Source organism: Manihot esculenta, chromosome 14 (genome assembly GCF_001659605.2).
Source record: "Manihot esculenta cultivar AM560-2 chromosome 14, M.esculenta_v8, whole genome shotgun sequence".
In the NCBI taxonomy this organism is placed as follows: Eukaryota; Viridiplantae; Streptophyta; class Magnoliopsida; order Malpighiales; family Euphorbiaceae; genus Manihot; species Manihot esculenta.
In genome coordinates this window covers 26,533,007-26,544,847 of record NC_035174.2, presented here as the reverse complement: position 1 = coordinate 26,544,847, position 11,841 = coordinate 26,533,007, and the positions used below count along the sequence as shown (strand labels likewise).

Sequence of the window (11,841 nt, the reverse complement as noted above, 5' to 3'; positions counted from 1 at the left end):
ATTTAAAACTAAAAATTAACTATATTTTTAAAATAATCAATAAAAAAATTAATACATATCTATTTTCCTATATATATAAATATAGTTAGCATCTAAAATAGGTCATGGATAGATTGACAAATGCTTAAATTCATACATGACACATTTAATATATTTTATTTTTATTATTCAATTCAAATAACTATAAAAAAAGTTAATAAATATAAATGGTTAAAGTATAATAAAATGTGAAATTGTGATTCTAATATTCTAAGTTGAGTATTACAAATATTAAACAATTAAGTTATTAAATTTTAATTATTATAATTTATTATATTAATAATTGTAATAATTTTAATTTTTTTATTTTCCATAAAAATGTAACATTCATTATCCGTTCTACATAAAACCATTGTGCAAAACTATTAGCATAATGTCTATTCCATATATTTTTTTGCATAGCTCTCTCTCATCTATTTTCAAAATTTGTGTTTTGAAATTTTTCTTTCTTATTATTTTCCTAGTATATAGCAGGGAATGCATGGTTGCACAATTCTCAACAGCTAACTCAAAAATTGAAATTAGACGATGAGTCATTTAAATTTTTTGGAGAGATTATCCTATTATTTCTCAATAGTGAAATATATTTAGATCTCAAGAAATTGACATACTTGAAGGATATTGTGATAAAGCAAGCCGATGATTCTCCCCCACCACCACCATTACTGCCACTGTCATCCATCACCACAACTACTGTCACTGTCATCCACTATTGTTAGAGTTTAATAAATTTTATTTTTCTGAGAATATAGTCCCTTGAATGGAATTTATATTAGATATTAATAATATGTTGAACGATGGAATATGTGAATGATTCAGTTGTTGTATATTCTTCTACGGAAAGGAGATTATATATAGATATATTTACAACACAAAATTAGGAGAGAAAAAGGAAGCAATCCTATTCTAAGGAAACAAGATAAGCCTGTACAGGAAACAATATATATCAGATCTATTAATTGTGCAAATCCCTATGATTACGTAATTTACTCTTAATTAGGCAGTTCATTCCAACACTCCCCCTCAAGTTGGAGCATGGATATCTATCATGCCCAACTTGTCAACCATATCATGGAATATCTTCCATGACACTGCTTTTGTGAGTTTATCAGATAACTAGTCTTTTGGCTTGATAAACGAGAACTGTATAATCTTCTGGTCTAGCTTTTCCTTGATGAAATGCCGATCAACTTCAACATGTTTGGTGCGATCGTGTTGTATGTGATTCTGTGCAATCTCAATTGCAACCTTTGTCCATTTTGGATCTGCTAAGGCATCCTGAGTAGAAATGTTGGTGTCCAGGAAATTCTGAGTTGATTCTTTGATCAATGTTATTATCATGGGTAACTCTTCAGATGTTAGTGATTCTTTAGCAGACGTTGGTATTTGTAATTTTCCATTATGAGTTGATTCTTTGGTCAATGGTGTTATCATGGGCAACTTTTCAGATGTTGATGATTCTTCAGCAGACGTTGGCATTTGTAATTTTTCAGAAGGAACTAATAAATCTTCATCACATCTTTCAGGGAGACCTTGCTGACTGTTATGCTGAAAACTTTAACTTCCTCTAGTTCTAGGAAATCTGTCATGTTTTCTTATGGCACATTCTCTTCACTAAAGCTCTCCCCCTGAAGAAAAGGAGGTGTGATTCCCCCAGAATAGTATGGTTCTGATTCACGAAATGACACATCCAAGGTCACATGTAACTGCCCCGGGTGGGTAACATTAGCATTGGGTTGTGATTTGTCCTCCATATTTTATTGGACCTCTTGTGGCTGCCATCATAGGCGTTCCTGCAATCTTCTTCCTTGGTTTTTTTGTGAAGTCCCACCATTTAGGATAGCCTATGATTTCATAGCATCTTTGTTTTGAATGTCCTGTTTCGCCACAATAACTACAGACCAAATTATTAGACTTGGCACTTTGAGTTTTTGTTGAGCCAGATGAAGGTCCTTGCTGAATTCGTTTGGCTACCATAACAGAGCTTCCGTGGATAGGTTGAGAACCTCCCATCGTCTGTCTTTGCTGGTATTCTCTTCGTACATATGCATAAGTGCTTTCTAGATTAAGTTTGGGGTCCTTTCAAAGGATTTCTCCACGAACGTGATCAAACTCAGGATCAAGCCCACTTAAAAAAATATGGACTCGAAGCCTAGCCATTGCGGAATGCAATTGGACCATCCCTTCGACAGTTTCTTCCTGAGAGGTCATCCTGTGATCTATTTCCTGGAAAATAGCAACAAGTTCATTATAATATGTGGATAATAGTCTACCATTCTGTGTGATGGAGAAGGATTTTTTATTCAATTCAAAGAGACAAGTCTCATCCGATTCAACATAGAAGGTCTTTGCTACAGCTTCCCAAATTTCCTTGACCGTGGGTAGACGAATGAACCGCTGCATCAATCAATAAGCTAACTTTTCACTTTGTAATTTTCAGTGACCCATATTGCGTAACTAGGGTGTTCGGGTGGTGGCTTCTTCGCTTCTCCAGTGAGATATCCAGCCTTATTACGAGAGCCAATGCGCATCTCCATGATTTGTGACTATAATGGGTAGTTGGTGTCATTAAGTATAACACTGGTGGGGCATGCAGAACTGTCTTGGTTGATGATAATCGGTGGTGTTTGGTTGTTTCGTAGAGCTGGGACAATGGAGTTGGTCTCAGCCATTTAGGTTCAGAATAGTATTTGGGCAATGACTTGGTGGAAAGAAAAAATGAGAACACAGATGATGGCTGAGCAATAATGGTGTTGGGGAATACAAAATACGATGTTGCAGATGGTAAGCTATAGTGGTGGTTTCAAGATATGAAATTCAGGAAGCAATTCTTCCAGGATCAGAATTGCTCTGATACCATGTTTAACGATGAAATCTGTGAATGATTCAATTGTTATATATTCTTATTGGGAAAGGAGGTTATATATAGATATATTTATAACATAAAATCAGGAGAGAAAAAGGAAGCAATCACATTCTAATGAAACAAAATAAGCCTGTATAGGAAAAAATATATATAGATTTGTTAATTGTATAAATTTCTATAATTACGTAATTTATTCTTAATTAGACAGTTCATTCCAACATAATATATAACGTATTTACTCTTAATTAGACAGTTCATTCCAACATAATATATAATAATCAGTATTAAAATATTTAATTGTCTGTTACAATTAAATTTGATAGTGTATAAATTTGTGCTTATTACTATTTTGATTTTAAAATTTTAGAGAAAATATTTTATTTTTCTTAATCGATAAAGTGAATTTATAAAAAAGAATTATTTTATAAAATAATATAATACAATAATAATATAAAAAATTTTAATATTTAAACAATGAGCAAACAACTAGTTATTTTAAAATTATTAGGAAAAAAGATGTAACATAAAGTAAAAAATCGCACTAATTGAATATTGAAACGTGGAATGCTTATGAACATAAGAAAAACGTCTAAATCTGCCCTTCGTTTATTAGTCGGAAGCCAAATAAGCCTCTTTTAAACTTTTAGCTCATATGAGCTCCCAACTTATAGAAAATTGGCCAAATTAAGCTAAACATTGTCACATATTTCGAGCGTGAAATACACATCCAAGAAAAGTGTGCTAAAGTAATTTAAAATGAATAAAAAGAAAAGGTGATTTCCTTTTCACTCGATGAATCTAGTAGCAGCATTGTTGCACCATATACTTGGCTAATTCATCCTCTAAAACAAACCAGTAACAGAATTTCAATAAAAAAAAATTCTAGGACTTTGATTTTACAACCCTATATAATATCTCCACTTTTATTTTATATAATTTAGAATTTTACAATCACTCTAAAATAATTTTGTTTAAATAACAAAATCCATAAATGATTAAGGGTAATTATGTCAATTCAATTGTTTCTCCTCCCTCCCACTTTTATAGATAATATAGATTATAAATATCATAAGTTAATTGGTTAATTGTAATATTCGATTAAATTTTAGTAAATTTTCATTAAAAATCTCTGTTAAAATATAAAATTTTAAAATTAGCTATTTTTAAAAATTTATTTTGAATATATATATATATAATGAATAATTATTTAAAATTAAAAATTTCAAACTTTTAAATTAATTATTTTCTTTTTCTTTCTTCTAGTTTGATTGCTAATTCATTTTACCTTTAAGAAATGATGGAGAGAAATTTATTTTGATTTTCTTAATTGCCGCTTCAAAATGCTTTGACAAGAGGAAATGATGAAATTATAACGAACTACGTAGTTCATTGGATGAATGATAGAAGTGAGCCGTGAGCCAATAGCAAATTTTTTATATTTTTATAAATATAATAAAATTAAACTCTAAAATAAATTATTCTATAAGGACAAGTGGTTTCTATTAGATTTTCTTTTATTTATCTATATTTTGCCCTGTCTTATTATTACTATTAATTAATAAATAACTGTTCATATTATTTTTTGAAAGAAAATGACTTTTCAATTTAATAATATTAGTAATAATAATAATAATTAATATGTATATATTAAATACAATTTATTAGTCTTAATTTTGTCCTTATTAATTTATGATCTTTTAGTTTTTTAATATTTAACATAGAAAATTTTCCATTTCAAAAAGAAAAACATAGAAAATTTTAATACAATTAACATAAATGTTTGAGAAAGAAATTTGCAAAAAAAAAAATTTTAAATTAATAACTAAATAAATAAAAAACAAATAATATAATTGATCAATTAATTATAATTTTAATGCATATTGTAGTTATCTTTTAGTTAAATTTTACCCTTAAATGCTGATATCTTTTTTTTAATATGAAGCAATACCCTACTGTTAATACCAATATTTATATAAATAAAATTTATTGGTGTTATTAAATATATACTAATATTTTTATTATTAATTACTTATTGGTATGATTATTAAATGTTTATTAAATGTTTTTCTAAATCTAAATCTATGTAAGTATTTATAAAATAAAGTTACAATATAGATTTAAGTTATTTTATTGGGTCTAAAACTGAATTTAAATATTTTATTAATTTTTGTGAATAATTTTTATAAAATGATTTCGATTTACTTTATAAAGCATCATTCTAAAGTTTTTTTTTTCTTTTTTTACTTTGTACATATTTTGTGGAGTGACGATACTGAAAAATATATGTTAGATTCATTTTAGAATTATTTGACTCAATATGGTATTTTTCACTAATTGTCATGTGTGGACGCACCTGCTCAAAATGTGATCATTGAAAGGAAGAATAGACACTTTCTTAAGATTACTCGAACTCTATGATTCCAAATGCAAGTTTTCAAGTAATTCTGAGTTGATACTGTCTCTATCGCATTCTTCCTTATTAATCACATGTCTTTATTGTATTTAATGGTGATATTCCATATGGTGTACTATTTCCTAATAAGTCATTGTTTTTATTGAAATAACATATTTTTTCTTTACAATTGTTGCTATGTTCGGGATGTCCAACCTTACATGACTAAACTTGATCCTATAACTTTGAAATGTATCTTCTTAGGACTTTATCATTTTTAGAAGGGGTAATGGTGTTATTTCCTATAACTCAACAAATATTTGATATCAACTGATGTAATCTTTTTCGAGAAAATTTTATTTTTTTTCTGTAGCACAGCTATCTACCGGTCAGAGGAGGAAGATGAGTGACTCATTTATAGAGACACATCAAATAATAAAATATCCACTAATATGTCTTCTCCTCCACAACCCTCTGAAGGGATTTCTCATAGTACTCAGCCTTATGCTAAACGGCCAATGGTTCAAGTTTATTTTAGAAGACTAGTAGTTAATAATACGTATCATATACTAGAATCTTCTTGGCCACCAGATCCATCATCGAGTGACCTTGATCTTTCCATTAGTCTACGTAAAAGTAAATGACAGTGTAAGTTTATTTATTTTGTTTGTAAATTTTTTTCTTATGATCATTTATCTCCTTCTTCTACTTTCTTGACTATCTAGATTTCATTTCCTTACCTAAGACTACTAAAGAGGCCCTAATCTATTTGGGTAGCGTGATACAATGCTTGAGAAGATCAAGACTGTAGATGATAATCATAACTGGAAATTAGTTGATTTAACCCAAGGCAAGAAGGTTATGGGCTGTAAATGAGAGTTTGCCATCAAAGTCAATTCAGAGGCAGGCACATCTTATCGCTAAAAGATATGTACAAACCTATAAAGTCGACTATTTTGACACTTTTTTTATGTGGCCAAAATAATCTTGGTTCTCGTATTCCTTTCCTTAACTATTTTTCAGTATTAGCTTTTACACTAGCTAAATATCAAGAATATTTTTTTGTATGATGCTAAGAAGAAGTGTATATGGAGCAATTACATAGATTTGTTACTCGAGAATATGGATAAATAGGCTGTTTGAAGAAATTTTTATATGATTTACAACAAAGTATGAAGAAAAATTATAATTTTTTTTAAAACTCACAACATTTAGACTCTATTTACTTATGGAAAATAGCTTTATTTAAAAAATATTTTTCATGTTTTATAAAACATATATTCCAACAAAAATATTTATTTTTTATTATTTAATTTTAATATAAAAAATAAAATATATTAATAAATTTATATAAAGAGATGTTATATGATTTTCAAAATATAAAAAATGAAAAATATTTTATAGATTAATTTTTTTAAACGCTTCAAATACAAGAAATGAAAAAAATTATTTTTCAGAAAAAGTATTTTATTGAACATTTAGTATTAATATAATTATTTTGAAGTCTATTCAACCCTTAAAATTTTGAGGAATCGATTTAATTTAAACTGAATTTGTAAGGTTGAATTATGTTTAGCCGTCTAAAATTAAAATTTTAAGTTGTTCTACGCAACTTTTTAAACTTCTTATAACAACCTTAAATTTCTTCTCCATTAAACAATTTGATATTATATATTTAATTGATATTCATTGAAAAAGTTTTAAAAAAATTTCTCTTTTAAAAACTAATTATTATTGGATGTTTTGTTTTATTTCCTACAAAAAAATTAAAAACGATAAAATTTTAAAATCAAATAGCTATTTACTTATAATTTAATTAAATAATAAAAAATAATTTTTTTTAAAAAAATATTTTTTATGTAAAATATTTTCTACTTAAAAATAATTTTCATAAAAAAATATTTTTTCCTGTTGAAAATATTTTCCGTAAAAGAAAAGCAGCATTAATGTAAAATTTTTCTTAAGAAAAAAAAACACTATGTGGATCAATTTGTTGATAATGAGAAATTTGAGGATGAAACTGTAATTCATCCCATTTTTAAAGTATACTATACGGGTCAGTAGATCAATTTTCGGTTGAACCAGTCCAACCGATTTGAGGCTTACAATAATTATGCTATTTACAATTTCAATCTGAATCAGGATTTTGGATGGGCAGAAAAGAAGCAAAAATGGAGGAGAAAGACAAAAGCAAAGGAAGCAGTGAGGAGAGATGGAAAGGAGCTATAGCCAATTTGACAGAAATGGCTTCCAATCTGGACTCCCTCCAGAAGCTACTTGTCAAGAAAGCTGTCTTTGTAGATGAAGAGACTTTTGCTAAAGCTTCCCTCAGCTCTGAACAAGCTCGTACTATCAAGGTATATGATCTCTTGCACTTGCTTTCCCACTTTCATTATCGGAATTTCCCTATTTTCTGCACCCTTTTTTATTTTGTTGTTTGGTTTATTAATTAATTATTGATTAGTATCTTGATCTGGGTTTCATTTTTTTTTTTTTTGTCGAATCTGGGTTTCATTTTAGAACAATCTATTTCGTGTTGATCTTGATTTTAGTCAGCGATATTTTGATTTTTGAAAACTGGGTTTTAATTATCTGTTATAATAGTGAATTATAATTTGGTGTGTATCCCTTGGATCAATTTGATTGCAGTTGAAGAAGTCTTGTAACAAATACATAATGTTGTAGTGGATACTTTTTCGTTAGCTGATTCTATGATTATGCTGTGGGTTGTCATTGGGATACAGCAGGCAGATGCTTATTGTTCATGGATGCATGAAGGAATGCTCGATGCATATATAAAATGGTGACTGAATTGACATTATAGATAATGATGGCTAGATGAGTAAAGGATTTGTCTTTTTAGCTTATTTCACGTGTGTTCTCTTATCATTTCAAGCAGATGTCCAACTCCAACTATATGTTTCAATTAAAATATTTAGGCTTACCCCTTTTAGTGAAATTCTCATAATGCACGTATTCAGTAAATGCTGTTTGTATGACAGAAGATCATGTTGTGAAAATGGAAAATAATATTTTGGGCTTAATCTCATAAAGTAGGGATAAACATTGGTTAGTTTGCTTTATTGGTTTTGGACTTCATTTTTGCAAATTGGAAGGTGGCATACAAAGAGCCTAATCTCTAGTTTATGAAATGTGTTCGATTTGAAGAATTTTTTGGTTTGGTTTGCCAATATTTTTTTCTTCTAAAATCAAACTGGATTGAATAAACCAAACTTTTATATTTTTCAAAGAGAACTGAATTACCAAATAAACCAACTTGAATATCCGAATTGAGACAGTTTGATTTGAGAATTCGGTTCAAACCAAACCCTATGTAAGCCATACCTTTCCATTTCTTGTAAGGGAAATAAAATCCAAAACTTGAATGCTTGTGGGTACAATTGTAGCTTTACCTTTCACTTTGGTCAGTGACAGCTCAAACTTTGCAATAATGATGTTAATTGCAGCCACCTATAGTGCAACTGCTCTACTATCCCTTCTTGGTTACTGTTTTTTATCTGCAGTATTCTTTTTGATTTTGCTGATTGCCAGTAAAACTGTAATAGATATGTTAAATGTTTCTTGTATTTAGTCAGTTCTATAGATTGTAAAAGGTGCATATACAGATATCTATTTGCACGCTTTTGATGACATCAAAGATCAAGTAATAAATGCGTCTCAAAAACTCATATTGGCCTGTTAAAGAAATTGAGTTATATGTGGAAAGAAATTATGCTAATGGTGCAATAAAGCGCTTACTCTTAATTTAGTTTGTGGAATAATATGATAATAAATCAGTAGCCATGTTGATAGTTGAATAGTTACTCATTACTTTTTTCAAATTTTAAATGTGATTTAATGATTAGTAGATAGAATGTAAATTCCACAGAGTTATGGAACATTTGTTTCCACACAAATAAAGTAGTCATTCCATGATTGCAAAATAACTACTTTATTGCTACTTTATTTATATTTTGTGAACCTAATAGAGTTTAGCCCTTTTAAATTGTTTGAAAATGATGGCTAGACTGGTAGGATATAGATATGTCTCATGTGTAATCCATGTTTATTCGGTTTGTATTTGAGAGCTAATTTTACAAATTAGATTGACTTTATATTATTGCTATTTTATTGTCTACAATTTCTGAAAGGTCTGTCAAGGTTGCATCAAGGTTTGTAAATAATGCAGGTTATATATTGTATATAGGTTCTTGAACAAAGGGTAGAGACTTTGGAAAGAGAACTTGATGCAGCCATTTCTGCTGCTGCCCGTGCTCGTTCAGAAAAGCGACAGGCAGAGGCAGCACAAAAAGCTGCTGAATTACGTGCACAAGAAATTACAAGAGAACTTGAGAACACCACAAGTATGTTTGCCAATCTTTATTTTCAACCATCCATCTGTTGGAGGCAGAAAAAAAAATGTAGCAATCACTGACAAAGTATAACTGAGTATCACTGTTTTCTATTTACAATATTTAATCTACTATGCGCCTTGAATAACTCAAGCACTATGGGAATGATGTATTCTATCTAATTGGCTGCAGTTGTGTGACTGACATAACACCGGAACTACGTAGGATGATGCTTTTGTATTTATTTTGATAGCTTACTATTAGTTGCATTGTTTTCATAATGCAAAATCCTATAAATGAAGCCCAAATAGTATGATATTATGCTATACAATTACATAATTTTGATAGCTTTATTTGACTCTCTGTGGTTTTGTACTTTATAAAATTGAACAATATCATGAATTTCATGAAGTGGAAAGTCTCCTTTTCTTTGTGGTAACTGCTGTTTTAATTGCAATCTTGTGGAAAATTTGAAGACAACTGCTTCCACTTCACAATTCACATGAAAAACTTGCTTTTTCATTCAGATCAAACTAGAAGTCTGACAGTCAATTATCTAATTATCTAAAGTTCATGTGTTGTAATGGCACCTATTTTTCAAAAACACTCTTTTTAAAGAAGTTCTGTCTGACAATGTGTCGCAATATGTGATGCAATAGCTTTACTAACTCTGGACATTTTAAATATCCTTTGTGCTTTTGTCACTAGGTTCTGTCTAATGTTATAGATAAGAAGCTTGACCTGAAAATGATAGTTTTTGAGGGACGATACAATTTATTTATTATTATTATTGTTATTATTTTTACTTTTTTTTTGGTTCAAGGGACTACGATTTAAATGTGTGGTATCTTTGTTGCAGAAGTATTTCAACTGCACATGGAAGAGCTGCGTGCGAAGCAAGATGAAATTTCTAAGCGTGATAATGAAATTAAACTTTTGGAAGCTATAATTCAAACACTTGGTGGGAAAGAATCACATTCTACAGGTGGGTGATACTCCTCTCTATTTATCTCAATTTCCATTATTTTGTCAAGTGGGATATAGTGAGTTGTAAAGCTGAGCATAGTGTAGTGCATTGTTTCATCCTGAAAGTAAAAGATGTATGAACTTCAAACATACGTGTGCCAATTGATGCAATGAAACATATCTTATTTGCTTTATTGTCCTGCGCCGCAAGCAGCTGCTGAATCCTCATTTTTAAAATGTCTACATGATATAGTGTTCAAAATAAATCTAATAATAGCCTAAATAATCAGTCCTGCAGGCTGTCATTCATCAATTTTTCATGGAAAATTGAGCATTGCCATGTGAAATTTTGTGGTTAGTGATTCTTGTTAGAGCCGCTTCATGCTGTATTAAATCCATTAGGGAAAATTACTAGTCCCTTTATTTGAATGAAACTAACTAGATGATCCTCATTTTTTATAAAAATATTAGTTAGCCTCTATATTTTGTTTCATTTGCTCTATACTCTTTAGTTCCTTTTAGTCATTTTAGGTGTTAGTTTGAATTTCATTCAGTCCCTATAATTTGAAAAATACAACTACGTAGTCCCTGTGTTTTCTAAATCTTGAATTTTTTGGTCCTGTAAAGGTCATTTTTCTCTCCTTTGAATCATGTTACAGAAATACTAGGACTAGCTACTTCTTTTTTCTTAAGGGAAGATCAAAGAGTTTGTTTTATTAAAATAGAGGGACTAAATGGTATTTTTCTTTTCAGTGTTTGTCATGTTTTCTCGTCCTTTTTATTGCCAAATGGGTTATCCATCACTCTATGAAGATTAAAACAGTTGACAATATATGTCTCCCTGTCCTCTGTCAAGTATGGAAGGGCAATGCAATCTATATCTAAATTTGGATTGTTACCCAATTTCAGTGGAGAATCAAGTTGCCCTTGAGAATTTTGATTCATTTGTCTAGAGAAATGAGCTTTGGAGTTCTAATAATCAGAAGCCTTTACCCTTGTTTGGAATGTAATCCTTTTTTAAAAAAAAAAATTCTTTCGATTCATAAAAGATTTCTTTTTGTTTGGAATAAATTTTAATGTAATAGAATTTAATTGAATTTATTTTATTTTTAAATAAATTAATAATAAATTCAAATTGAATTATTTCTTTTATTATCCTTATTATTTTTTAATTAAATATAAATATTTATTTTATAAATGTAAAAAATGTTAATAAACGAGTTATT

General features: G+C 29.2%; 1 protein-coding gene across 2 annotated transcripts; it reads left to right on the top strand.

Annotated features, from left to right (window-relative positions):
- The first annotated feature begins 7,407 nt into the window (after nucleotides 1–7,407).
- LOC110630722 lies at nucleotides 7,408–11,630 on the top strand. Of its 2 annotated transcripts, none has more exons than XM_043950282.1 (4): nucleotides 7,408–7,654; nucleotides 9,505–9,661; nucleotides 10,509–10,634; nucleotides 11,275–11,630. In XM_043950282.1, exons 1-4 carry the CDS (start codon nucleotides 7,448–7,450, stop codon nucleotides 11,424–11,426), a joined length of 642 nt encoding a protein of 213 aa, XP_043806217.1. In that variant the 5' UTR covers nucleotides 7,408–7,447; the 3' UTR covers nucleotides 11,427–11,630. The 2 variants fall into 2 exon arrangements, with proteins under 2 accessions (XP_043806217.1, XP_021633967.1); XM_021778275.2 differs by having other exon boundaries at nucleotides 7,415–7,654; nucleotides 11,369–11,630.
- Nucleotides 11,631–11,841: the final 211 nt, after the last annotated feature.

Excerpts from the sequence above, each read along its gene's own strand:
- LOC110630722 (XM_043950282.1), top strand. The coding sequence starts at position 7,448 with ATGGGCAGAAAAGAAGCAAAAATGGAGGAGAAAGACAAAAGCAAAGGA. Across the intron at positions 7,655-9,504 it reads AACAAGCTCGTACTATCAAG|GTTCTTGAACAAAGGGTAGA; the intron begins GTATATGATCTC and ends TATTGTATATAG. Across the intron at positions 9,662-10,508 it reads AGAACTTGAGAACACCACAA|AAGTATTTCAACTGCACATG; the intron begins GTATGTTTGCCA and ends TCTTTGTTGCAG.